The sequence below is a fragment of the Rhinolophus sinicus genome, chromosome 4 (genome assembly GCF_057876585.1).
Source record: "Rhinolophus sinicus isolate RSI-liver-muscle chromosome 4, RSI-T2T, whole genome shotgun sequence".
Classification (NCBI taxonomy): Eukaryota; Metazoa; Chordata; class Mammalia; order Chiroptera; family Rhinolophidae; genus Rhinolophus; species Rhinolophus sinicus.
The window spans coordinates 12,268,674-12,295,884 of record NC_142504.1 but is presented as its reverse complement, the minus strand read 5'-3'; the positions used below and the strand labels follow the sequence as shown (position 1 = coordinate 12,295,884).

At 46.8% G+C, this 27,211-nt stretch overlaps 1 protein-coding gene across 1 annotated transcript; it reads left to right on the top strand.

Annotated features, from left to right (window-relative positions):
* Positions 1-545: 545 nt before the first annotated feature.
* On the top strand, positions 546-27,022 carry MTURN (maturin, neural progenitor differentiation regulator homolog). The gene is made up of 3 exons (XM_019726188.3): positions 546-1,063; positions 10,154-10,276; positions 21,804-27,022. Exons 1-3 carry the CDS (start codon positions 902-904, stop codon positions 21,912-21,914), a joined length of 396 nt encoding a protein of 131 aa, XP_019581747.1. The 5' UTR covers positions 546-901; the 3' UTR covers positions 21,915-27,022.
* The last annotated feature ends 189 nt before the right edge of the window (positions 27,023-27,211 follow it).

Sequence of the window (27,211 nt, the reverse complement as noted above, 5' to 3'; positions counted from 1 at the left end):
ATTTCTAAGAAATACTCAGATTTATGTTAAAGAGAAAAAAAAAACGAAAAGTTTCATCTTCCTTTCCAAGTGGGCATTCATATCAGTGTCTAATAAATGTATTTAGGGGAAACATTTCTTTACATCCTTTACAGGACAGAGCTTTGATTCTGGAAAAGAAAAGCTCCGTTTGCCTTAGCCTTTCTCAGTTCCTCCATTGCTAGCTTCAGACAAGGTACAAATTATCTGCAATTCTGTGGGCGTCCCCTGCATTTAAACTGCATTCTTTCCCCGGCCTTCTAACTCCAAACAAACGTTAAGACGGACAACCAGCTTTCTCGCTTCACTGTAACCCGGGAAGCCGCGGATGTTGAGCCCGCGCTGTGACATCACCCGGCTCGCAGGCCCAGGCCCAGGTCTCAGGCTCCGGTGATTGGCTGGGACCCATGACGTCACGGGCTGGGGTGGCCCTGGCCTCGCGAGGACCCAGGGATGCTTTGGGTTCGTTTATTAAAAAAAAAAAAAAAAAGTGGCCGGGGGCGGGGGGACAGAGGAGCCCGCGGAGCGCCTGGCCCCTCCCGCCGCGCCCCGCCCCAGCCGCGCCAGCCTCCTAGGCGGCCCGAAAGGGGGCGGGCGGGGAGGCGGGCCTGGGAGGAGCCGGGCGCGGCGCTGCGCCGTCCCTGGCCACCGCCCACCCCGTTACACACAGCATGTAAACAGAGCCCGCCGGGAAGAGCCCCGGGACCGGAGGGAGCGTGCACTGCCCGTCCCGGCTGCCTGCCCGAGAGCCTGCGGAGCTGCGCGCTGCCCGCCCGGGAGGAGGGCGCCCGAGGAGAGAGGAGGGCGGGCGGGCGGGAGGCGGAGGGAGCGGGAGGCGGGCGGCGCGAGGAGGCTGAGGGCGCGGCGGGCGCGGCGGGCCAGGATGGATTTCCAGCAGCTGGCTGACGTTGCGGAGAAATGGTGTTCCAATACGCCCTTCGAGCTCATCGCCACGGAGGAGACCGAGCGCAGGATGGATTTCTACGCCGACCCCGGCGTCTCCTTCTACGTTCTGTGTCCGGACAACGACTGCGGAGACAATTTTGTGAGTGCCTGGGGGAGGGACCGCTGCAGCGCGCGGGAGTGTGGCCGCGCGGCCGCTTCCCTGCGCCCGAGCTCCGGCTCACTAGGAAGGCTGTGTGTGTGTTGGGGGGCGGGGGGAGGGTGCGCAACCCGCTCGCCACCGCGCACCCCGCTGCTCGGCCGGGGAAGCCCCGAGGTCCGGCGCGGCGGTGTCAGCGTTCCGGGTGGGGTCGGATGGGCGGCGGGCAGGGGCGCCCTTAGGATGCAGGGAGCGGGGCAGGGGCGGACTATTTCGGGGACATGACCCGGAGGCCCGTGCACTGTGCTTCGCTTGGAGCATCTCCGGGGTGTACCGCCTCGCACCAGCCCGTCCCGGGGCGCACGGACCCTCCCACAGACGGGATCCAGAGTCCGGAGCTTCCTGCACCCAGGCGTCCCGTCTGGGTGTGGAATCCCGTTCCTCTCCCAATGCTCAGACAACTCCTCGAGTTGTCCCCGCCCGGGGAACCCCCCAGCCCCGCGGGTTATTCCCTGCGCTGCTTGTTTGGACACAAAGCCTCTGTCCACACTAGCGATGCCCCATCTCCTGGACCTTCTTTGCGGAATTACACCCCGATCTTTAAAAACGCACGCGCGCGCGTGTGCGTGCGCGCGCGCACATACACACACGGGCTCGTCTTATCCCCTGTGCTTTCATTGCTCTTGTATGAGCTTCTGAGCGGGTCTGTCCAGCTGAGGTGCTGGCTGTGGCCCCTTAAAGCCCTTTGGTTTTATCAGAAGAGAGGGAACTCCCCCTCCATTCTCCCCATCACAGTCCCCGCTCCTGCCTCGGGCTCGGAGGGAACAGGACCTGGAACTGCTGCGTCCAAATCTTTGACTTTGCATCCTGTGCCCACTTGGAATCTTTGGCGCTGGCAGTTTAGGAAGGGGATGCGGAGGGCAGAGCAGTTGGGATAGGCGGTGCGGAGACCGGGCGAGGATGGCGCTCCATGAAGTGTTTGTAAGGACGGGGGGGAAATAATGGTCCCCAAATGTAAGATGGAGGCGGCTGTGGGCTCGGGTTACCGTGTGGTCACCGGCTTGAGCCTGGAGCTGGCGCTGCTGCCGCCCCTGCGGACGGAGGTGGGGTTGCCTGGCCCTGGCTCTTCAGGTGGAGTGAGACAAAGCTGGGCCGAGTTCCTCGCCGCCGCTTGCCAGTGCTATCCATAGAAAGTTCTCCAAGGAGTTCGAGAGACAGGAAGATCACCTTTCTTCGTCTCGGCCATAAAGCACACCCCTCCCATCCCCTCCACCCCACTCAACCCCTCGGAGAGGAAGAACCCACCTGGGCCCCAGCCCTGTGACTGTGGAAGAGGGATGGCGTTGGGGGACAGCCACATTGGAGTTCTGGCCCTGTGACTCTGGTTAGTTGCTGTCCCCCAGCTCAGTTTATACATCCAAAAAAATGGGTATATTGCCAGTACCCAGGCTATTGGATAGATAAAGCACGTAACAGTCTCCACACATAGTAAGGGCCCCACAAATTGGGATCAGCGGTTAGATCTGGGGTTCCCTGAGTTTAGAGCTTGTCTCTTTTTTAAAGAGCGTCAATGTTCTCACCTGTAAAATGTGAATCAGAATGCCTCTTTCGCATGTACTCATGAAGAGCAAGCTATATATATATATATATGTAAGAAAACTTAACTGAAGTTAAAATAAGTAAATAAGTGTTATTTGTTATTGGGAGGAGTGGGAGGTCATGAAAAAAGGGACTTACAACATTGTAAAAGTGTGAGAAAGCCCCAGGGATAGAGTGAAAAGGGCATCAGAGCCCAACTAACTGCCATGTTAGGGCTTGATTAGTAGCCCCTTCCAGACCTGTGCTTCCTTAGTCGGCCAGTGGTCTTTCCCCCTCCTTATTGCATGACAAAGGGCAAGAATCAGTCGGGGTTCTGGATTTTGTGGGGAGAGTTTCACACAGCCTTCCTGCAGGGACTACCGGAGACATAGCCTAAGAAATTACTCCCAGGAGATTAAGTGGGTGGAGAAAATGCAAGGCCACTCTCTTACCTTGAATATGTATATCAACCCATTCAGAAACATTATGTATATCCGGCCTTTTTCAAGATCACCCTTATTATATTGTAAATGTTTCCCCACCTGTAGGAGTGAACTGCTTGAAAGTGTTCTTTCACTGACAATTAAATGCTATAAAGAAAAACGAAGGTGGGAAAAGTCTTTCCTTGGGTAGACTGGCACTTTCTCAGTTTCTGGAGGCCGGAATGGACGGACAGGATGCTAACCCCTGGAGTTTTCTTAACCCAAACCTCTGCGCCTGTCTGTCCCAGGCCAGGTTTGTCAGGCTGCTGTTTGCCTTTAGTTGAAGGAACTCAGGTACAAAATGTCCTACCTCTCTCCTTTTCCCTTTCCTAGGAAAGTCTGTTTAGCATTAGAAGAAATTTTAGGTGAGTGGAGTGAATCCCTATAATCTCAAGGATTTCTTACTAGGAATATTTTTGTAGCATTTCTCAATTTACAAAGTGTCTTCACATCATTCATTCATTCAACAAACATTTTATTGAGGGCTTATTTTGTACCAGGGATACCTAGAATACAAATAGGGTCTCTGCCTTCCCTTTCCTGGGGCCATTCTATCCATCTAAGAGGCAGTGTTGCTTGATGGTTAGAAATACACTAAGGTAAGTACCCAGTGGGCAAACTGCTTGGGTTTGCACCCCGTTCCCCCATGTCTACCTGTGTGCCTTAGGGGAAGTTATTTAGTCGCTCTATGCCATGATTTCCACATCCATAAAATGGGGATGATAATATTAGTATTACCATCCTAGGAGACTTGTTTAGACCAGTGCCTGAAATGGGGGTGATGATATTAGTGGCTCTCTGGCAGAGTCTCTGGATCTATTTAAAATATAATCCAGGTCATGTCTCTGCCAGTCCCTCCCTACCTAAATTTTTACAGTAAAACCTAAGCCGTCATGCTGGCTTCAAGCCCACACAGGATCTGTCTCCTGCCACCTTTCTGACCTCGTCTTGGACCATTCTTCCCCCTTCCTTACTATGTTCCTTACTATGTTTCTGGTCTTCAGACATGCCAAGCGCAGGGCCTTTGCATTCGCTGCTCCCTCTGCCTAGAACACTCCTCCCCCACATCTTTACAGGTCTGGCTCTTTTATGTCATTCAGACCTGGGAGAAGCCTTTTATTCTCATCATAGCACTCATTAGTACTTGGTAGTCTCTTGTTTCTTTTCTGCCTCCCCCGCTAGACTATAAGCTTCATGAGAACAATAACCTTGTCTGTTTTCTTTATCACTGTATCACAGCACTTAGAACAGTGTCCGACGCATGATAGGTGTTCAATCCGTGTTTGTAAGAATGAATGAATGAATGACAGTCTACTGTAGAAGACAGATGTTAAGTTTCAAGAATGACAGCTTCAAAGAACAATAGTAACAACTGCCACTTATGTGCAATTTACTATGTGCTCTAAGTACTTTGCATATATGAACTCATTTACTCTTAGTAATCTCACCAGGTACTCTATAATTATCTCCAGTTTACAGATGAGGAGACTGAAGCACAGTGAGGTTTACTAACTTTCCCACAACTAGTAAGTGGAGGAGCACCCTGACCCTATACTGAAAACATAGCTTCACAGGAGTGACAACTAGGGACCAATTTAGAGTGTGGGTTCAAGGGCATCTTCTTACTGGTCCGCACAAAAAGTCTATGAGATAGGTATTATTATCCCCACTTTATAGGTGAGGAAACTGAGGCTCGATGTAAGGGATTCATCCAGGCCTATACCACTGAGAAGTGGCAGGACCAGCACTTGAGCCCAAGGCCAGAGGCTTGCCCTTCCCACCCTGCAGACTGTCCCACAGGCAGTATCAGGCCGGTAACTCCAGATGCCTAGGAACAAGGACCTCCTTTTATTTTCCCTCTGCTTTGGCAGCTCTTGGGTCCCTCGTGCCCTCTGTCCCCTTCTCGCTTCACAGGCCATCCGGTCCAAGCCGTTCCTTTCCAAACTGCTGCCCTGATTTGGGCCTCTCTTTGTGGACGCTCTGTGAAGTCTGGTCCTACAATCAAATGAAGCTGCCAGCGCCTTGTCTGTGCTGGGAGTTCAGGGACGGGGCTCATCCTGCCTGGCTACAGGTGTGACCGGGAGTGGGCCGAGGGACAGGTGGCACACTCCCCTCTGTGGCCAGTCCTAAGGGCTCTGCCAGGCTTGAGGAGTGGGGTGTTGGCAGCCACTCATGTACCAGCCGGACAGGGGTGCGTGTGTAGGTGTCACACACCCTGGGCATGGCAGCACCAGCTGCTTCCCTACTGTCCTTGCCCAGGAGAAAGGGGCTCTAAACAAAGAGCACTGCCCTGCCCCCCCTGGTGCCCGGGCGCTAATGACCAGACAAAGGAAAGACTCCCCTGTTGTCTACTGTTTTTGGCAACCCATCAAAACATGTTTGGATCTAAAATTTGTATAGTTTAATCCCTTCTCAATACAAAAACAAAGATAGCAGTTGTCATAGTATTAAAGGAAAAGGTTTTATTTATAGAAAAACTATGTGATTTAAATATATATATATGCATATATATGTATATATATATATTTTTTTTTCATTTTAGGTGGCCAAATAACCTTTGCATTTTGGAGAAGAAAATACAACTGGTTTAAAAAAGATTGCATTGTGTTTATATGGTAGTATCATGGAGAGAGAACACTTTCTTGTCTAATTTAAACTCTACCCTCAGTTTCCTCATCTGTCAAATGGGGATAATCATATCTATATTGTGTTAGTATTGCGAGGATTAAGTGGAGAATATGGTGGACTGTAAAGCTTTCCACTGTATGAATAGTGGCCGTGCATTATTCATGTAGCGAGACTGTTTCAGGGGCAAAGATATGGCCTTCGTATATCTGTGGAGTGAGTGGTAATCTGAGGAGAGTCATGTTATGCTCAGATGAGTTCACATAGATCGGAAAGAGCACGCTAATGAGAGGCGGTCTGCAGGTTATCTCCTGTAATGTTTATAACCATTCCGTGAGTGTGATTGTTTTCTGTGACTTACAAATGAAGGAGCTGAGGCTCACTCAGGTTGAAGGCTGCACATTTCTGGTAAGGTCCTGGCTTTGCCTCTGGCTCCCTGTGTGACCACAGACAAGTTGCTTAACCTCTCTGAGCCTCAGTTTCCTCCTTGGTAAAATGGATCAGTGGCTGACATAAAGAGCAGGTCATAGGTATGGCCAGCCATGCCCTTCCCACCCTGTGCAGAAATATGTTGGGTGGCATGAGAGGGCTTGTAGCTTTTATCTTCTGCCACCTCCTGTGTGGACAATAGTCTGTTTTGGATTAAGCTACACAACTCAAAATGGACTCCCTGGTACTGCTGACGGCAGAAGCTCTGAAGTCATTGGTGCAGTGAGAGTCAGGGCTACAGCAATGGCCCTTTGTCCTCAAAAAGCTACTTGTAGGGTTGAATTACCTTAATGATCTAATACCATTTTTGGATAAGATGGATATTGCCATGTAGAAAACAGAAAGTGGTCGTTTTCCTATTTGCAGATGACAGTATATTGTCTTAATGTGGGCAAGCTTTGATAACAAACTCCAGTCCAACTTAATAATAAAAAGCAGGGCCACAGATGGCCTGTTCTAAAATCAAAGTTCTCACCGGGGATTTTCAACTCCTAATGGGCAGGAATTTACAGGAAAGCGTAGGCTGCTCGGAAGTACAGCAAGGGCCACTTCGCTGCAACCATGCTGTCCTGAATTTGGAGTTGGTTTTAGTCAGTAGTGACATTGAGAGTTTTAAATGTAATGCTCATCCCCAGCCCCGTACCCCCACATTTGTGGTTAGCCCAAGCTCAGCTTGGGTTCCGGTTCTCAAAGTGTGGTCCCCTAGGAACTTGTTGGAAACGCAAATTATCAGCCCCGCCCCCATCAGACAGTCCGGGGTGGGGCCCAGCAATTGTGTTTTAATAAACCTCTAACTGACCGTGTTGTATACTAAAGCTTGAGACCCACGCCTTTTTTCTCCTTGGCCAAACCTTTCCTTGGCCTTTGTCCTATTGTAACAAGCGAGGTCTGTGATCTGCCTGAGCTCTAACTAAGAGCCAATGTATTGGAAAGCTAATACATTCTGTACCTACATTTATATTTGCCAGGGAATTACTACATTGTTCAAAGCCACGGGTCCTCTGACCCCATTCCAGTCTTTTTCACGGCCCAAGTGGGTGTTTGGTTACACATGCTTAAAATATTTTCCAAGTTGGAGTCATGGTGGCCATGCCCAGTGGTGCAGGACTCTGGGTCTGCAGTTACCCTTCTGCCTTTGTACGAGACAAAACCCCAGCTCCTGTTTTCAGAGGCATCAGCCCATGCACCTGACGTTCTTCCTGCCCCTCCACACCCTATTTTTCCTAAGAGGTAGCCATCCTGCCCCTCCCCGTTGTCTATTAATTCTGAAGAGCTGGGCTGTTTTATCTGCAGGCACTGCCTCAGGGCACTGTGCTTCTCTGTCTTTGCTTAGGTCTCCAGAAAGCAAATCTGTGTCCCATCCTAGCAGGTGGCCCAGCCCGCTTACCTTTGCTTTGATCTTATTTTCCTTTCGTTGTTTTCTTCCCTTTGCCTTAATTTCCCAACTGCAGACTTATTTTTTAGTTCATTGGCTCTTGTATTCTATGGATTTTTGCTGACTGCCTTGATTATTTTGGGAAGTTTTATTCAAAAAATAAAACAGTACTTTTGTTATGAGATACAATGGATATGAAATAATTAGCGTTTAATAACTGATGTCCTTTGAATAGCCGTGTATGCCTGGGTCTGTCTGAGTCCAAACCCTGTGCCCCGTCCCTCACGTTATCATTTGGGCAGAGATTCAGTGAAAATGAGTTTTTAAACCCACAAAACCAACATGACTGGGAACCCAGGGTGAATTAGACAGCCAAATGAGGGAAGTTTAAGCAGACTGGACAGAAGATCCTTTATCGGATGTTAAGTCTTCCTTCTTCAAAATGTACTTATAAATCAACAACTCCAAAAGTGAAGGAATGAAAATCGTGGCATGAACAATCTCCTCCTGAGGTTAGAAATGCCTAGAAACATTTAACCAAAGAAACTGATTGCCAAACAGTGTTGGCTACACTGCAATTCTGTTACTGTTTGAATGATACACTTTCCTTAGTTTACTTTGTAATTTCAAGCGCAAATGCGCTTAAAAACAAACAAATCAAACAGGTATACAAGGTTTTCATAGATACACCGACTTGTGGATTATAACCCACGTTGCCTTGGGTAGTGTTCTCAGTGAAGCCACATTGGGCGTCTGCTTTGCTCAGCCTGTGACCTCGGCCACGAGGCAGGTGGAAAGCCCCACCTCACCCGCCCCATTCTCCTGCAGAAGCTAAAGGGGGGAAGAGGGTACTTCTCTCCACCAATTGTTGAACATCCACTGCATGCCAGCCAGGCACTGTGCCAGGAATTTAATCAACTTTTTGCTTTTTCTTAAATCTTCACCAATCTAGGGAAGGCAGGCTTAAAGTTTTCTATTGTGTGTGCTAGATGTCAATCCCATCTTTAACTTAGAGAAGAATTGAAATGCACTGGAACTTTTTAAAATTTGAGTATGGAAACGGGTGCTGAGCAGAACTTGCATGAAAGTGAGATTTTATTGTTCTTGCTGAACCCCACGGATTAAGAATCAAGTTCAATAATGGACATAAAAACACTTTGTACTATTCTACTTTCGTACAATGTAAGGGACTTGTTACATCAATGGCATTTCAGTGGCTTGACAACTTTTAGGGTCTCTAATTAATAGGCAGTTGTGTTTGAGCTGTTCTCTCAAGTGAGAGAATCTAAATTACCTTTTATTAGGACGAGGCAGAAGCTACTCTAGCAGTCTGCTGGAATTAGAGCAGCACGTGTCAGAAATGGACCTTTGCATCTATGAAACGTGGATAATTGGCTGTACAGATAGCACATTAGCACCTAATTACTGTCTCTTAGATGGGAGCAGTATTTTAAGTCTATAGATCTAGTTCAGAAGGAAAAAAGTGAAGTGTGTTTATTGAGTGATGAGCTTACCACTTTCTGGGGTGATACCCTGACCATTTGTATTGATGGGAGGGACGAGTGTGTGCTTAATATGGACCATTTCTCCAAGTAAATTTCGTCTCCTGCTGTCTGGTCCCTGCTTCTTGCTCTCGTCTGCTAATCATCCTCTGCCATGCCACTGCACTTTTTTTTTTTTTAACCAGTGTTGAGCTGTCAAACCAGTCCTCTCTAAACAGTGATTTTGGTACCTGGTAGATACCCTGGTAGCCCAGTGCCTGTCCCTCTGCATCTACAGCTCTCAAGCCTGTTTCTTGGGCTTAGTCCAAATCCTTAAACATTTATGGAAGAGACTTGTCTAGTCTTAAAGATGTGCTACAATGGATATCCTCATGTGGAAAGAAAAAATGAAAACCTAAAGCCAGTCTCCCTGGTGCATGCTGACATTGAGAAGTGGTGCTTGGGATGGAACCCTCTAAAAGCATTTTAACGGAACGTGAGTTTTCAGAAGCTTTTCTCCCCCAGTGTCTTAAGTGATAACCCTTCTGTGTGTTCTCCTAAATTCATTTCATTTTGAAGTAAATTCACCATCACCCCCACTCACAGGCTAATCTGGGTAAAGAATGTCTCATTCCAAGTTAGTGGTTACAAACTATGCCTAATTAATCCCTCAGCCATTGCTGAAGACAGTTAAGGAGCATGCAGGCTCTTGGTTTCTCTTCCCTCCTGTTTTAAAGCCACCCGTGGCCTGCACTAGAAGGGAGACAGTGGAAATCATGCATATTGACCCCACTGCCCTTTTTACGACCTCTGAGCAGATCTGATGGCAAATCTAGCCGGGGAGATTATGGACCAAAAGCTAGGGTGTTCTGTAGGGTATACATTTTCTTATCCCCTTCAGAGCAAACACATCAGGAATGAATATATAAATTTTACTCTGGAATGGAAGCCTTCTTCAGATGCATGTAATTAAGAAAAAATCTTTTTGGTTTTCTGTATTTCACACTGAGTGTAATGACCGTGTGTCTTTGTTTTCTCCTTTCCCTTGCCTGTGGGCATGTAGCACGTGTGGAGTGAGAGCGAGGATTGCCTGCCTTTCTTGCAGCTAGCACAGGATTACATCTCTTCCTGCGGCAAGAAGACGCTCCAGGAAGTCTTGGAAAAAGTCTTCAAGTCTTTCAGACCTGTAGGTGCCTGCTTGCCTTCTAAAGCCGTCTTGTTTTCTACCATGATTGTGTTTTGAATAATATGGATTGTGGGGAAAGTGGGCAAAACCTGGGATGACTAATTGTTTTTCTCTTGTCTGCTTTGTGGCTTAAAGATAGCAGCTCGCGGAGGGAGGCGGAGGGTGGGAGGGAGGGGGAAATGGGATGTGACACAGCTGTTTGTTGCAAGGATGATAGTTATTTCTAGCATCACTTGAGTTAAGAATCTCTGATAGGGTGGGAAGCAAACAGCCTTCATGAGACCACTGAGTATTCTCGTCCTTATGAGGTAGACTTAAAACCAAACTGTTTGGAAGTGCTGTGAAGGTTCTCTTACAACAGTGAGGCCTATATTTGGGGAACTTCCCAAAGGTTATATGAAGGATGTACCACCACGTCTGGGGGTATGGAGAAGGATGAAATTGGATACTGGGTCTATTCTTTTCTCTTTTGCTAAACTCTTACAGAGTGCTTGCTTCCCCTACCCCTTGGGATTTCGGGATTTGTATGTTTGTGGCTAGCTAACAGTTTGTATTCCTTCTAGCAGAAACGCATAGAAGATGAATTCTAGCTGAAAAATATGTAAAATGAAGACTCATCCCTATTTTAAAAATTACCTATTTCCATTTATCTTTATTGGAAGATAAGGGTCAGATGACCAGTGTCCTGACACTTCCCCAAGTTCAATTCTGTGCCCACCGTAAATACTCAACACATTCAAGGATATTTGCTCTAGAATTTCTATTTGTTTCTTTTTTTAAAGTCTTTTACGATAGTACCTGCTTCTCTGCTGAAATTTTCAAGCTTGTCTTTTGTTTCTCTGAACATAGTAGGCATGATTGCATGGTTGCATAATAGACTGTGTCTGGTGTTCCAGTATTTCAAGGTTTGTAAGTCTGTTATTTTGTTGTCTTTTGTTTCAAGTGGTTCTCACTCCTGGTATCGTGTTTCTTTGTGGGTTGGATTATCTCTGTGTGCTGCGTATTGTATTTGAAAATTTATATATAGGAATAAATTAAGGCTTAGACGAGGGCGCCTTCCTCCAGAGAGGATTATCACTTGCTTCTGCCAGGGCTTGGGGGCCCTGTCAGTCTGAGACCACCTCCAAACAATTTCCGACTTGTGGTTCTTGGAACAGTGAAGGTGATGAAAAGCCAGGCTGCAGGTCTGCTTTCTTCTAGCTCATCCTTGTCCTAAGAGCTGTATTAGTCCATTCAGCCGGCTAAACAAAATACCACAGACTGGGTGGCTTAGAAACAACAGACATTTATTTCTCAAGTTCTAGCGGCTGAAAGTCCAAGGTCAGGGTGCCAACAGATTTGGTGTGTGGTGAGGGCCTGCTTTCTAAACAGACGACCATCTTTTTACTGGAACCTCACTTGGTGGAAGGAGAGAAAGATATCTCTAGGGCCTGTTTTCTAAGGGTACTAGACCCATTCATGAGGGCTCCACGTTCATAACCTAATGACCTCCCGAAGGCCCACCTCCTAATACCATCACCTTGAGGGTTAGGATTTCAATGAACGAATTTGGGAGTGCACAGATTCAGACCATGGCAAGGATATAGACCTTTGGGGTCCCAACTTAACATGGGGATAGTTTGTAGCATTCGGCTCCTTTGGAAGACCCTGGATTTGACTTTGATCCCCCTAGCTCTTAGAGTAGGCCACAAATGCAGTAACGTTTCTAGCTGTTTCTTCTAGGTCAGCAAATACCCTCAGGACAAAAGCAGCTATTTATGTTAAGTTTACCTCTCTAGGTTCTAATTCTTGAATATATTTAAGAAGGCATTTTTCATATTGAATCCAGCTTTTTTTTAGTTCTCTGTGAAAGAGTTGGTCCCAATCATTTAATCCACTGTTATAAGAACTGGAATTTCAGTGGCTTTTGTCACTCTGTATGATTTGTATCACTCATCCAACCAATTCATTCTTTTAATTTTTTTACTTTTTTAAGCCTGCTTGGCACATTCAAAATAGACTTTTGACTTAAAAGTATGGTCTATTTCACTTTCATTCATTCAGTATATATTGAATATATACTTACTGAGTGCCCACTAGGTACTTGGCACTACGTACTGCTCTGTTCCTAGCACTTGAATCAAACAGGTGAAAATCTTCGACCTCACGAGCTGGTATTCTAGTGGCAGGGGAGACAGGATAACTAAGTACAACACGTGTCAGTGATAAGTCAAGGAGAAAAAGGTAAGTCAGCGAAAGGGGGCAGGAACTGTCAGAGGTACTGAAAATTTTGATCAGGGGAGCAGGGAAGGCTTCATGAAGAAGGTAACGTTTGAGTAAAACTTGAAATAAGGTGTGAGCCATGAGGAGATCTAGGGGAAGAGCTTTCCAGGTAGAGAGAAGAACAAATGTGAAGGCAACAGGGTGGGAGGTACCGGAGTCTGAGGAGCAAGTTGGGGCTGGTGTGGCCAGGTGGCGGTGGTGGGGATGGAGCGAGAGGAGTGTGAAGCATTTGAAGGGTTGCGGGTCACAGAAGGACTTGGCCTTTTACTCGGGTGTGATGGGAGCCACTGGTGGAGTTTGAGCCAAGAGGGATCTGACTTCACATTTTGAAAGGCTCCCTCTGACAAGTTGAAAATAGGCACTAAGGGGAAGACCAGCGAGGAGGCCATTGCTGTCACGTGGGTGGGAGGTGAGGGGGCTTGGACCCGGATGGTGGCAGTGAAGGTGGAAGGAAGGCATCAGATTCTGGAGATGCCTTGAAAGTAGACCCAACCGGACTGGCTGTGGATCAGAAGTGGGGCGTGAGGAAAAAAGGCGACAAGGATGGCGCCAAAGTACCTTGGCTGGGCAATGAAGGGCGTGGCATTGTCATTTACTGACGTGGAGGAGGCTGCAGGCGGAAGCGGTTGGGGATGATACTGTCAGGAGCTCCACTGTGCACATGTCAGCGTTTGAAACACCCATTAGACATCCAGGTAGAGCTACCCAGTAGGTACATGTTTTAAAATATCGATTCTCCCACGTCTTCCTCAGAAAAAAGATATGGTAGCAAATGATACATCCATTTTGCAGCTGGTCTCCTCGCAGGGGTCTGTTCCATTCGCTTGTCTGCCACCTGGTTCTGTTTATGAGGCAGTCTCTCAGGTAGCAGGCAACATACCTGTAGAATTGGCTTAACTGGAGAAGGGGAGCTCGTGCCAGAACCCGTTTTACTGTTTTTCTTTACCAAGTTTATGACTATATTTTGGTAACATACAAACGGGGGGAAAAAAGTGCAGTCCAAAAAAGTCCAGATGTATTGCTGAAAACAGTTGGATGGGTGGTGGAATATTTTCTTTCCGTTCAAGCTGCTGCGTGTCATGGACACACACAGCTTTGATTTAATGTTGTTGGACTTGCAGGGTTTGGGTTCATTTCTAAAGCAGAGCCTTCCTTCGCGGGCAGCGTGGATGCTCCACGGGTGAGGAGGCCTTGACTGGCACAGCGCCCTCTAGTGGGGAAGGTTTTGGGTGCTCGGCGCCCATTCTTGTTCTGCTTACTCCGATGTGCTGGTCCTTGGGGGAACCACTTCCTGAGAGGACGTTAGTGGGCTGAGCATCTTTGCCCCTCGGGCAGAGCCAATGGGAGGCACGTTCTCAGGATTAGTGGCCCTGAGGTGTGCGTGGGGTTTGGGGTTTCTGTCAGTCGGCCTGTGCCCCGTCGGATGAGAGGAAGTGTTGCAGCCCAGAATGAAGGCCCGCTGGAGACCAGTGCGGAAACGGTCCTTTCCATCTCCCCTGAAGAGAGCGGTCTTCCCACTGCTGCTATTTCTCTTTGTTTTATATAAGGGGGCGTTGGGTTTAGAAATAAGACATACAAAAGGGTCTTGTTGCTGCTGTAGTTGAAAGTATTTGATGAAGTAACGTATACCCAAAGCCACAGGGGTGTCGAGCCGGCAAACTTCACATCATTTCCCTGAAAAGTTGTGGTCATCTGATCGATTCGGCAGCTGCGTTTTGCTTATAGTTGGGAACCACCGGGGAACTATTGTCGCCTCCATCTGAGAACAGCCTCACCGTGGCTTTGAATCCTTGCTTCTCCTTGGCTCGCCCATTGCCAGCCCCTGCCCTGTGGGTCCCTCCAAAAGATAAGGACCTGTCTGTTGATAGCCTTCTCTGCCTTTAGGGGGCATCAGTCACACAGAGTTCACTAACTCTGCCGAAGCCTGCACATGCGTGCATGCACGGGCCAAGTGTGGAGTCTTCCAGCCTTCCTGAGGGATCCTGTCCGAAACGCTGAGCAGGCCTCTTGAGCACTCTGTCTTTCAACATGCCAGCTTTGTAGACTGTATTTGTTTTCCTTTCTCTTGTTTGCCTTCCCCCCACGGAAACACTCAATATCACAGTCAAAGGCCTTCACCCCACCCCAGGAAATCTGTTGTTGGATTTCAAAGGGGGAAAAATGTTACTCTTTTTCACCATCCTATGCCTGGTTTTCCTCTACTTGTTCATCACATTTTCAACAAAATGTTACCGATCGCCTGCTCTTTGCCAGAGCACTGCTTTGGAGAGTGAGGGGCAGGCCACCGTGCCCAGCTCTGCCCTCAAGGAGCTGCGTTTGTGGTAGGAGAGACAGCCACAGAAACATACAGAGAAACTCCATGTTACACACAGAGCATTTGTTTTGGCCCAGATACTGCCGGAGACTGTGCAGAGCCTGCAAAGTAGTTCCACTCTTGCTCAGCTTACTCCCATGTGCTGGTTCTTTGGGGAACTATTTCCTGAGTGGAAATTAGCGGGTGCGAACTGTAGGGTGTGTTGCCTGTGGTCTCTTTGCCCAGTTTTGTGGAGTCAGGACACTGCAGTGATGAGGAGCCCAGGCTCTGTGGGCAGCGATTCAAATCCCAGCTCTGCCTCTTGCCGGCTGTGTGACCTTAGCCACGTTACTTAACCTCTGTTTCTCAGTTTCTGCATTTGTAAAGTTAGGAAACAAATGACAATAGTTACCTTAGAGTTGCTGTGACAATGAAATGACGCAATTCTTGTAGGGTACTTAGTACAGCACGTTACACATGAGAAGCACTGAATAAACTCTGGACAGGATGGGGACACCAGGTAAGATACTGTTGAGAAGTGAGTAGGACTTAGTGAGTCCCTTTATAGGAGTCCGATTCTTGGCAGAGAGAAAAATCAGTTTGCTCAGTGCTTTCAGCACGTGCCCAACAGTAGCATCTAGGTAACACAAGGGAAGTGAAAGAGGCTTTATTGGGGTTCACAGTCAGAAGTTGATCAGCGTTGGTTTGGACAACGTAATAAATGTCCATTCAGTAGCTGATCCGTACAACTCGCTGTGTAGGTGCCAGTGCTCCCAGAAGAATGAATGGACCCTCATCCCCCGAGAGGGGCATGTGACCAAAGAGCCGCTGGGTGCAGGTTCACGGGTGACATTTCTGCTTTTCTGTTTTTTTCTAAATGCTCTATGATGTCACCGAAAACATTTATAATCAGAAACTATGTTGTGTTTTGTTAAAAGCTGTATTGTCTACAAGGTGTCAGAAGGGCTAGGAGTATCAGACTCACTGAGGAACCAATTGAAGGGCAAGACAGTGGCTTTATGAGAAGGTGGGACTTGAAGAAATGGCAGGATCTAGACGCGCTCAGAGGAGGAAGAGGGCTGGCCAAGAAGGAAGTGCAGAAAGGCCCATCCTGGCCCTTTAGCTCAGAGTCCTTAGAGATGTCCCCAGTGGGGGAGGTGGCTCAGTCCTGCGCTGGCCTGTCTGACTCCCATGCTGGGTGGTTTCTAGCAGGTCGCTCAACCTCAGTACCCCATTCCTGTCTCTCTGTCTTGTGGATTCGTAGGGAGCTTCAAAATCAGACTAAGAACATAAAGGACTGTTAGAGCCCAGCCATCCTGCAGTGTCATCTCAACTTTTGGCTCATCACTGCTATTAGGAAATGCTTATTGGGCGGATCCATGACCCTGGGTAGTACATCGGGGCAGCTTCCCTCCTACAGTGACCACGTTCTGCTGTGCTCCAGGGCCTCATGCTTGAACCTAGGATTTTTCCTTCTTGCTGGAACATCATATCCAAATGGTACCTGTATGCAAATGACAGCAGGAAGGAGGTTGTCATTGCCATCTGTGAGCTGGCGGGTTTATCCGTGTTGTGCAGCCACTAATGGCTTCAGAGATGCTGGACAGTAGCATCGATAAATGTGAGTTGGAAAAGTTCGGGATCCTACATTCTTCTTGTTTAAGTGGCCCTTGGTTGACAGTTGCGGTCATCACATGGTGGAGCTAGATAATAAAATAGTGGCTATGGATCTAAATAATGGTCATTGTGCCATTCATTTTTTTCCTCTCTGTTTTCACATCTTTTATTTAGTGCTGACTGACAGACTTCCCCCTTGTTGAAAAAACAGTTCATAAGAGAAGAGAGAGCTTACCATTTCCATTAGCTGCTAAACGAAACCTTATCTTTGCCCTTTCAAATTCTCTCAAAGCTTTTCTTTATTTCCCTGGAGTCCCAGCTCTTCCTCCTCTTCCCAGCACTGTGGGCATTGGAGCCATGAGGCACCTGTTGCTATGACAGTTTTGTGTACCGTTCTGGTTCATGTTGCTCTGATTACCCTACCTGGAGTTAGAACCCGTGGTTCCTCTGACTGACCCCGGTCCCCTCCCTGGGGTTGCTGTGTAACTCCATGTTTGTAACTCTCAAGAAGCAGAGGCTCATATGAACCAACTGATACTGTCAGTTTGCCACTGACGGCTGGTGAGCCAGAGATTAAATGCTGCAGTAAAACCCTTTGTGACCCAGAAAAAGTCCAATTCTTGCTTCTACTCTTAGTCTGGTCACGAGCCTGGCAGAAGAGAAAGAACCCACCTGTGGGAAGCGGCTCGTGGGTCAGAAAGTCTGATAAGAAAAGATTATACACACTTGTGGGTTTTAATAAAAGACATTGAGTGTGGACAACTTAAGTTAATTATGGCTTTTATTTTTTGCTCACGTTATGAATATTCAAGCCCTGTCTTTTTTAGAAAGTACAATGGCCCCTAAAAGTAAGAAAGTACCTACTACTCTTGCCCATTTGCAATCTTGCCACCAACCTCTTTTTTGCCCCTAGTATCAAGAAGACAGACTGACCAGCATCCCATCATAGGTTTCTTGGTAGCACCAGCATTATGGATTGTTAAGATAAATGGTGGCAAATTCCCTAAATGCTGTAGGAGTCTCAATACTTGGAGTGTGGTTCCAGGACCAGCAGTGTCTCCATGTCCTGGGAGTTTGTTATAAATGCAGAGTCTCAGGTCCCACTTGATGCCTACTGAATCAGAATCTACATTTTTTTGTAGATCCCTCGGTGAATCATATACTGGGTGCCAAAAAAATGTGGATACTTTGGTCAACGTTGCTCAAGCAGTAGTTTGCCATAATCAGAAATGTCTGGATGCTGATGGTAACCACTTTGAGCACCTCTTGTAACTGCAAAAGTCAAACAGGACTTGTATTCATCTTTTGTCATTGGTATATATTGAGTATTAACAATTTTAATACAGTTTTCCTTAAAACATGTATACATTTTGGGGGCACCCTCTGTATATACTAAAGCATGAGGAATGCTGCTTCAAAGAATCTTCGGGAAGGAGCTTCCTGGGACCTCCGAAACCACAAAACATTTACTGAAAGCACCAAAGCCGTAGCTGGCTGAGTGCACTCTCCAAGGCACAGACACCTCCTCCCCTTATAAAGACACTCTGGCCCACTGCTGAGTGTGTGCCCCCTTTAGAGACAGCAGATGCTAAATGCCAGCTGAATATGGCTTCAACCAGTTTACATCACTTTCCGAAACATTCAGTTAGTCCGACAGATAATTGATACTCTCTTGGATCTGCAGGACTTTAATTCTCAAGGGATGGCATCTCTACCTTTCCAGTACAATCCTGTTTGGATGGGTGAGCCCCAGAATTTCTTACATAATCATAGGTTGTTCAGAGGAAGCCTGATGGACAGCAATACCCTGGAAACGCCAACACTCTTGTCCAGAGTGAGCATAGAGATTTTTTTTCCGGTCACCTGAAAACATTTTACTGAAATAATGAATTAATGATTATAACGACCAGCAGTAACTTAAATATACCAGACAGGGTTTCTGAGACTGTCTCCTTTTCCTTGTAAGAATGTGTGGGTGTCGTGAAAGCGAGGACTCCAGGATTCTCACCAGTCTGTTTGTGCTCCTGTCTCTGATATGTCTTCTCCGCAGTTCAAAATTTGGATCCAGAAGTTAAATTTAGACGTACCTGCCATGGATGGGAATGGAGACAGAGGCTGGCGGGAATGCTAGATTATTACCTGTCTGTGTGACATCCTTTGGGATCCCAGGCAAATTCTAGTCCTGGTGCTTTTTCTCTTCTCCACATGCTTCCAAATTGTACATACTTGTAGATGTAGACGTTAACATTGCATATGGAATTTCTTACAAGGTGTATTACCCAGTAGAGAACATTGAAGCCTCCAGCTACAGGAATAGCACTGACAGCTGGAAGGGACTCTCCTGGGCAGCCTGGTGGTTAGGCGTGTGAAGTCTAGTCCAATGGCGTGGGTTTGAATCCAGCTCTGACCTGAACCTCAGTAACTCTGGACAAGTCCCTCAACCTCTCGGTCTTACCTGTAAAAGGAGGATATTAGTCTCTACCCCGTAGGGTTATTATGAGGACCGAAGGGATTATTATATGTGCAGCTGCTTCGGACAGTGCCTAGCAGGTAGGAACTTAAGCAGTATTAACTATGATGATTATTAAGTCTGCAGGGAGACAAAAGTGGTTGGTTCAGTGGAATGCTGACTGTAAGCCTGACAGTCAAATGAGGCTAATAGCACTCAGCTTCTTACTTCGCGTCTTACTTTCCACAGGACTAATGAACAGGCACGTGGTCCAAACGCAAGCCCAGCCGAAGAGAGGCAGGAGCAGGGCTGGAGGCAGCCTACTGATGCCGCAGTGACGCTCCTTGAATAACTGAACAGGCTGTGCTTTAAAATGAGAAGCAAGATGATAGGACATAACTAGATAATTCACAAGACTGGTGTGCAAACCATGGCCACATTCACTTTCTCATTTACTCTCCATAGTTTCTCTAGAGGTGGAGCAAGTGTCATGATTCCCACTCTGCAGAGAAGGGTACCGAGGCTCAGGAAAGGCAGTGGCTTGGCAGAGGTCCCCAACTAGAGCCCCGGCTTCCGGAAGCCGGGTCCAGTGCCTTTTCCACACAGCCTCTCAAGGAATCTGCAGACCCTACACTAAGGCGCCTTAGAAGTCCAGAAGGCCATTGAGAACTTCCTTTCCTTCTGCTCCTGTCAGGGTAGGGGGTGAGCAGCTCTCAGAGCAACATCGGAATATTTCCCGTCAAAGGGAAGGACCTCCCGTGTCGCTGATGCTCTAGACCTAGAACCATGGGCTTGAGCCACGTTGAAGGTAACGTAGGGAGCTACGAAGAGCAGAGAGGGGAGGGAGAAGGCAGTGGTTTTGTGCTTGGCTTGCCTGGCACCTCTTCTCCAGGCCACCCTAAGCTGAGGAGCGGAAGGGTGCTGAGAGGTACCTTGGTTTGGGTCCATGTGACTTACTAAGTGTGTTACGAAAACGAATCAATGGCATGTCTCTTTAGGACACTGGCAAGTATGCAGATGTGTACCTCAACTGTGCCCTCTTTACCCACAACAGTCATTGCTAACTGAACACGATTTCCCACTGCGCTCAGAACCCTCCTGAACCCAGGGCTCTGGGCAGCCACCAGCAGTCAGATCTGTTAAGTGAGAGGGAACCCATTGGCCCTTCCTCTTTTCAGGGGTCTCCTTTTAATACAATGGGGAGTTACATTTGTTTAAATTAATACATCTTGTTCTGGCATTTAGGTGATTCTGGAATTGTTGGCAGTGGCAACTATATTTTTTATTAGTCTTTTAAATGTTACTACTGTTTTGATACTTTGACGTTGTGTCATCTAGCAGCTTTGCAAATCAAAATGGAACACCAGAATATTACTCATCTGGGTTCATTGTAACCAACCATCTTTTTTTCTCTCTTTCGAGGCAAACTTTGTCTTTTATTCCATCCACTAAGATACAGAAGGGAGACAGTGTAGGACAAAGGGGCTTCTCCCTGCTCCCAAGCACACACAAGGTTGGTCCAAACTATTCAGACAGGCTGAGATGTCCTCCTCCTGCCCCACGCTTCCCAGGCACCAGTCTCTGAGACCGCTGCCTCACTCAGAGCGCTGAGGGGAAAGCATGTGTCTGTAGCTGGTCGTGTCCCCCCTGGCAGGCCACGTGTGTAATATGACCAGTGGTGCCCAGCGGATGATTTTGCTCTGTGTTCATAGGGCTCTTTGAGACCTGCAAGAGAAAGGCATTGTTTTCATCACAGCTCTGCTTATCTGTCCCTCACTTAAGCAATTGGGAGGGAGCGGGAAGAAAGGGGTGCAGCTGGCAGGACACTCGGGAGGCAATGCAGAGTTAGCAGAATGGTCCTTTTTATTTCATGCCTTAACTGCAGTTAGTGTTTAGATCATAGGGCCATTCAGTGAAGTTGCCTCAAAGTGATCAACCAAGCAGCCACCATGGGACAAGGTCCTTTGGCCACGCGCAGGCAGTAAGTCTCACTGAGGAGCCTTGGGATGGAGGCCCCACGGTCACAGCTTCCTCCATCCAGTACCAGAGCTTTCTGTTTATATTAAGCTGACCCAGCAAATGGCACTCACAGTCTCTAACCAAAGGACAGTCGGTGCTTTAAGAAAAACACTGTGTAGTTGTTGTGAATTTCCCTGGTGGTGATTAGAGAGCATTTGGAAAATATAAAAAGAGAAAATGAAGAAATGTACCCATAATCACACTGTCTTAAAAATACTCTTAACATGTCAATGGACTTCACTGAGGTCTATTTTTCTATGTATCTGTGTATAAATTTTAAGAAAATCTATATCATAATGGGAACACAATTTTTATCATGTTCTTTTTGCACTTGTGAGCACATTTTGTATATCAGATTATTTAAAATACTATCTTCAGTGGATAATAGGATTCCATCTTATAGACGCACCATAAGTTTTTCAACCATTTTGTAGAACATTTTAGTGGTTTCCACATGTCCATGTGGTATAAGTAATAGCATCATGTGTTTTTAGGGGGGGAATGCGGGGAATAGATTTTTGACATCGTGATGGGATAGTTAGCCCTGTTCGTTGTACTACTGCTAACATCCCAGGTTTGTGTGCGGTACGTAGACATAGTATCTTTGTGCACAGGTCATATGTGGTGCCGGGTTGTGTCGTTAGAAGTAGAGACTCTCCAGGCTCCCCAAGAAAACCTAACCCTTTAAGCACCAGTCCATTGAAGGATTGATATTCCTGTCTAATAAGTTTATAAACGTAATTGTGGGAGTCGTTGACTCTGAGGGAAATCCCTAGCTGCTGTTCTAAGTCCTGTTAAGTGCTGTTGAATTTGGATCAGATGCTTTCCGTGGTCTTCGTGCCTGGGACCCTCAGTGCTCACAGCTGCTTCTCTTTTCTCCCTTGTAGTTACTGGGGCTTCCGGATGCAGATGACGACGCGTTAGAAGAGTACAGTGCAGACGTGGAAGAGGAGGAACCAGAGGCAGACCACCCCCAAATGGGGGTCAGTCAGCAGTAAACTTGCCAGGGCTCCCATCTGAGAAGGAAAGTGAGCCCCGTGGTACCCAAGGTGGGGTTGCGTGCTCCTGGGTTAGCATTTTGCATTAGTACTTCGAAACAGGACGTCTGACACCCAGCATCCAAATTAAAATGAAATACCTTTTTAACAACCACAAAATATCTGGGATGAGCTTTGCTCAGAAGTGACCAGAATTTTACTCCCGTTTCAGTGGATTTCTATGGAGTTGTCTCGGTAGCCTTGGCCATTTTGAATTTAGAGTCCATTTTGTGGCTGACCATTCTCTCTTGAGTTTGTGTTGGAGAAGTAACATTCGCTGACTCGAATGTAGGGAACTCTGAATGTATTAAGGATATGTGTTGAGTCCTCACAGGTGACATTATTGAGGGGTAGCATGGCAGAAAAGAAATGCAGTCTGCACTTTTTATGTACCTTGTCAGTGTCGTAAGTGAAAGGTTTTGCTTATAAAGCATGAGTTGTAATATCTAGTCATTAAACTGCACAAGTGCAAATACAAGGGCAGAAAAGGATAATCACTTAGCTTTGGGTGAAGAGGGTAAGAGAGGCCAAGAAGCCTTGTTTAAGTATGCTGCCATTACTGAGTGACCCAGGTTTGGCAACTGGTTCATGGGTGGGTATAAACATACTTGCATGTTCAGTTATTTTAAAACATGCTAATTTCAAAGACACTTTTAAAGTCGAAGAGTGGAAACTAGAAGTGGGGTGACATAAGCTATCGATTTCTTTAAAATGTTTATAAACCGTCCCATATGTGAAAGGAAACATTTACCTTGTCTCTTTATAATGAGATGGCGACTTGTTCAATCATGAAAACATCCAGAATCCAAGTGCCACTTCAACTTTGAAGCCATAGATAAATTTAATGGGAAAATAAACCAGGATAAAAAAAAAAATTTTTTAAATATGATGGAATCCTTCTTCACTTTCTTAGTCTGTCTTTTATTCTTAAAAAAAAAAAAAAAAAAAAGTCAAAAAAGGATCCTACTGTATAATTCACGAAAAAATTATAATCAAGTGCTTCGAGGAACCTAATTGCAGTGAATTTTTAAAGCGATATGAAAGTGGGAATCTTTTCATCGTGGGTTAGCTTGGTTCAAAGGACACATTTTAATGATCAAAAGCCTCGGACAACTCGCAGGAACAACTGTTATCATCATTTAGCCAACAAATACTTATGGGGAAAATCCTTTGTAATGCTAACATGGACTTATTTAAAACATTAATTTTCTTGGACGATTCTGCGTTTCTGGTTCTAAGGACCTAAATGCCTCTTCTAGAGCCCTTGACTAAACGTAGCCTCTCTGGTAGGAATGTTTTTAACATGCGGGCCTGTTAGGTTGTCAAAGTTTGGGATTTAAAAAAAAAAAAAAAGGCAGTAACAGCCATAGAGGCTATAGAGTTTATGGGAGTCATATATCTTCCAGGCATGTCGGCATAAACCTGATTCTCTCAACATATTCTGTTAACTGGTGCTGTGAGGAGCGTGGCTGCTCGTGGTCAAAGAGCGTACTGCATTTTGAAGTCCTCGGGTGAAATAATAGAGCGGTTTCCATCCGTACGTCGGTACCCACATTGTTTTCATTTCTTGGGGAAAAAAAAAACTTATTCAAGGTTAATTCCAAATGAAAAATTGCCTTCCAAGGAGCCTGTTAACAAAACAAACTTTGACATGTCGTCCAGTGGGGTGAGTGTATTCTGTCCTTTGCTCCCTCGTCTGAGTCCCGATGGGCTCTGCACCTGAGCACAGGTGTTTGGGAAGCTGTACCTTCTGTAGCTATGGCTCAGGTTTGGTCACCTTTGTTTTAACACAATAGGCAGAAAGAATAACTTCTGCCCCTGAGATGAAGAAGATTGACTAGCTTGCTCCATTCAAAGGTAAACTGGAATTTTGTACCTGGAGGCTTACAATCTACATTTGCGTAAGTTTGCAAATGGATTGAACATTCATATGAAATGTAATTTAGGCTTTGACCAAATTCATTTTGGTATTATTGTGTTAATGTTCCCTGTTTGTAAAAATTGAGCTGAGATAGACTCAGCCGTACAGCAGATGGGCTGAGGAGAAAGTAGGTCTTGGTTCGGCCCCAGGAGTAGGGGATAACGTTGCTGTGTGTTCCTCATTTTCGTGGTAAAACCCCAAAACGTATTAGCAAATGGATTGTAGCCTCTCAGACTTCCTTTTCTCTGTGCACATCCCCGCCAGGGCTCTCTGACACATGCCCACATGTGCAGGTCGTGTGTGGCACTGGGATTTGCACAGTGCAAATTCCCCCAGTTGGTCAGTGAGTCAGCAGCCTGTGGTTTCTGTTCTGGGAAGGGTTGCGTGGCTAGACAGGTTCTGGACTTTCACAAACATATAAGCCCACTTAGCAGGAGGCAGTGTGGCACAGAGGCAGCAGAATGGACCCAGCCGTTAGAAGAGAGACTGGCTTCTAGTGTTCACTCTGCCAGTGACTGCGTGACCTTGGGCAAGACACTTAACTCCCCCGAAGCAAGGGATGATCGCCCTTCCTGCTTTTTAACCACTATTCCATAACTGCCTTACGGTGTGCGTGGGTAGGAAGAGCAACAATCAAGGAAACTTGAAGGGAAATGAGCAGGAAATGCATTTTGAATCTCTCTGTCCTTAGGGTCGTGGCGACAGGACTACCTTAGAACGCGTTTCTGTTGGTCTGTGAGTGTCCAAACCCTCCAGGGCCTGATCCTGAGGGGCTGAGGAAATTCTGTTCCTTAGGTGAGAGGGCTGTCAAGTCAGGCTCCAGAAGATACAGAAAACACACTTGTCCCATTTGTACATGCCCTGCCCATGGAATGCAGAGTCTTACTTGTGCCCTGACAGACTGACAGACTGTGGCTTTGAAAGTGGAATAAGTTTAACAGGAGAAATTTTGCATGAGGAAAAAAAACTGGAAGAGAGTGAAAGACGAGTACCTTTTTGGCCATCTCATCCAGTAGAGAGAATGTGTGAGAGCATGAGTGTGTGTGTGTGTGTGTAGGGGTGTGAATAAGGCAATGATTGCTTGTTGACCGCTGTGGGCTAGCTGTGAAATCATGCCTATGATGACGTAAAACCTTGGTCCTGGGTTCGAGTAAATCACTGTGGCTGCCTGGTTCCTTTTCTCTGCCTGATAATCACGCCGAGCAGACTTTGGGGAGTCGGAGAGGGAATTATGGAGCCGGGGAAGGAGGGGAGACCGCACACAGTGCCTGCCACCACTGCGGGTCCAGTTCCACTGAGAGGCGCGCCCGTCTCCCAGGCTCAGAGAAGCACATAATCCTTTTTGTTCTTCCGTGACTAGGACACAAAAGGCTCTTCTTTGGGCATTCTCCTGGTGTCCTGGGGCCAGAATTTGCTTTCCCGTGTACTTCAGTAAAAACCTCTCATAGTTGCTGTCATGTTTCATGTATAAGCAGCAACCATTCTCTAGCACAATTACGTGTCTAAATACTGTTTCTGTTTCATAAGAGCACAAAGTGTGTGGACCTAGGGGAGCTGTGATCCCAGCATATCGGACAAGTTGGGAAACTGCTATGAACATATCTGATCTCACGGTTTGAGAGGCTCTAGGCGTAGGCAAGACAGTAATCTGGGGTGGGAGGAGATGAGTAAGGGAGCATGGGACAGTTAGGGTGTGGTTCTTAAGAAAAAGGCCAGGAGGCAATTATCATGTAAGTCCCAGGGAAACTATTTCATGGCTGTCTCAGTAGGAGCCTGCTTCCCTCAAGGGACTGCCTGCAAGCTGAGAGGCAAGGTTTGTGTTGGGAATGGCTCTGTGGCTTTGAAAATGCCCCCCAGCCAAGGAGACAGTGGGTGTCCCGCAAATCTGGTGGATTTCTTGTCCTGTGGAAACCAGCTGTCAGCCAGAGAAGAGCTGAGAGGGGCTCCAGTTACTAGCAGGCTGACCATGAACCAACTTGATCTTGCATCAGCTGCAGAGGAAGCCACGGGTCAGGGATGCCCCCACCTGCAGGCCTGTGGGCAGAGCCCACCTACCCCACGGAGCTTCAGGGTTGTAGAAAGAGCACAGTTAAAACTCCATTGGGTTGCCGATCCCTCTTCCCCATCGTGAGTATTAATCCCAGAGATGCCGCAGTTGCCATTGCCATCGCCTGGTCTTCAGATTTCCAGAGATGCCTGCAGTTGTTGTTGTTGTTTTAGTTCAAGACTAATCCTCTTCCATAAAGACTCAATCAGTTATTTTGGTTTTGTGATAACCAGGTTTGACGTGAAAGGCTGACAGTCTTTTAGATTGTAGACAGAATAATTCTAACACTTGCCAGGATGCCATGGCAACGTGGTGTCCATGGAAAAATATCTATAGCTCAAGTTCATTGGGCAAATTGTTAAATAATAGGTTGTCTTTGATATTTTTATTTACATCTGGATTACAGAAATACAGGACCTATGAACGTCTCATGCTAGAAAGCCCATTTAAAGCACTGTGCGGCTGAAGGGGCACAGCAGTTTAAAAGCGTGCTGCAGGCCACATAACAGTAAACACTTAACTTACCAAGAACGGTGTATTCGAGTTGTTGGGTACCACAGAGAAAGCTGACGGCCTGTTCTTTGTAAAACTGCCTTTCCCTGTTTTTATCTTTTGTTTCGTGCCTGTGTCTTAAGATCTTTTTTACTTTAAGTACCTTCTGCTAGCTGGGCAGGTGAAGCCACAGAGCAGTACTCGAGACCAGTGCCAGCTTTTTAGGGGAGAAAGGAAATCGCCAACTCTAAAAAAAAAATCTGAAACTGTCTGTGAACCAGTCTTAATTTGTGTATCAAAGCAGTTTAACCATCTCCATGAGAAGCAAAAGCAAGGAACGGTTTTGGGGGTTTTTTTAGGCAAAAAATATTTCATGCAGGGTGTGGATGCTTTGCCTTGATATTTCCTTTCAAAGAAATCTCTTGTAAATGACAAAACTGTGAAATGGGTTGCCAAAAATTGTTGCCCTTTGTTAGATGCTTCCTTCCGGCAGTGTAAATCCTAAATGGAACCCTGTCCACATCTGCTCCTTCCTCCCTCCCCTGAGAGAGAGGGTCTCATCTGACGATGTAATTACCATGCGCTTGCTATTAAACAGCCTTCCAGACACTCATGATGTTTGCCTCTTTCTTACTCCCTCCACCATGGCTGGTCCTAGAGGATATACCCCTAATGTCGTCTAACCGAGGAAAAAGGACCCTCGACCATCGACCATCGGTGAGCTTGTGGTTGCTGCTGTTAGGGCTGGTGGGGAAAGGGGTACTCGGGGTAGGCAGGGAGGAGGTGGTTACGTGAACC

Coding starts and splice junctions, on each gene's coding strand:
- MTURN (XM_019726188.3), top strand. CDS start 902: ATGGATTTCCAGCAGCTGGCTGACGTTGCGGAGAAATGGTGTTCCAAT. Junction 1,064..10,153: donor ACGACTGCGGAGACAATTTT/GTGAGTGCCTGG, acceptor GTGGGCATGTAG/CACGTGTGGAGTGAGAGCGA. Junction 10,277..21,803: donor TCTTCAAGTCTTTCAGACCT/GTAGGTGCCTGC, acceptor TCTCCCTTGTAG/TTACTGGGGCTTCCGGATGC.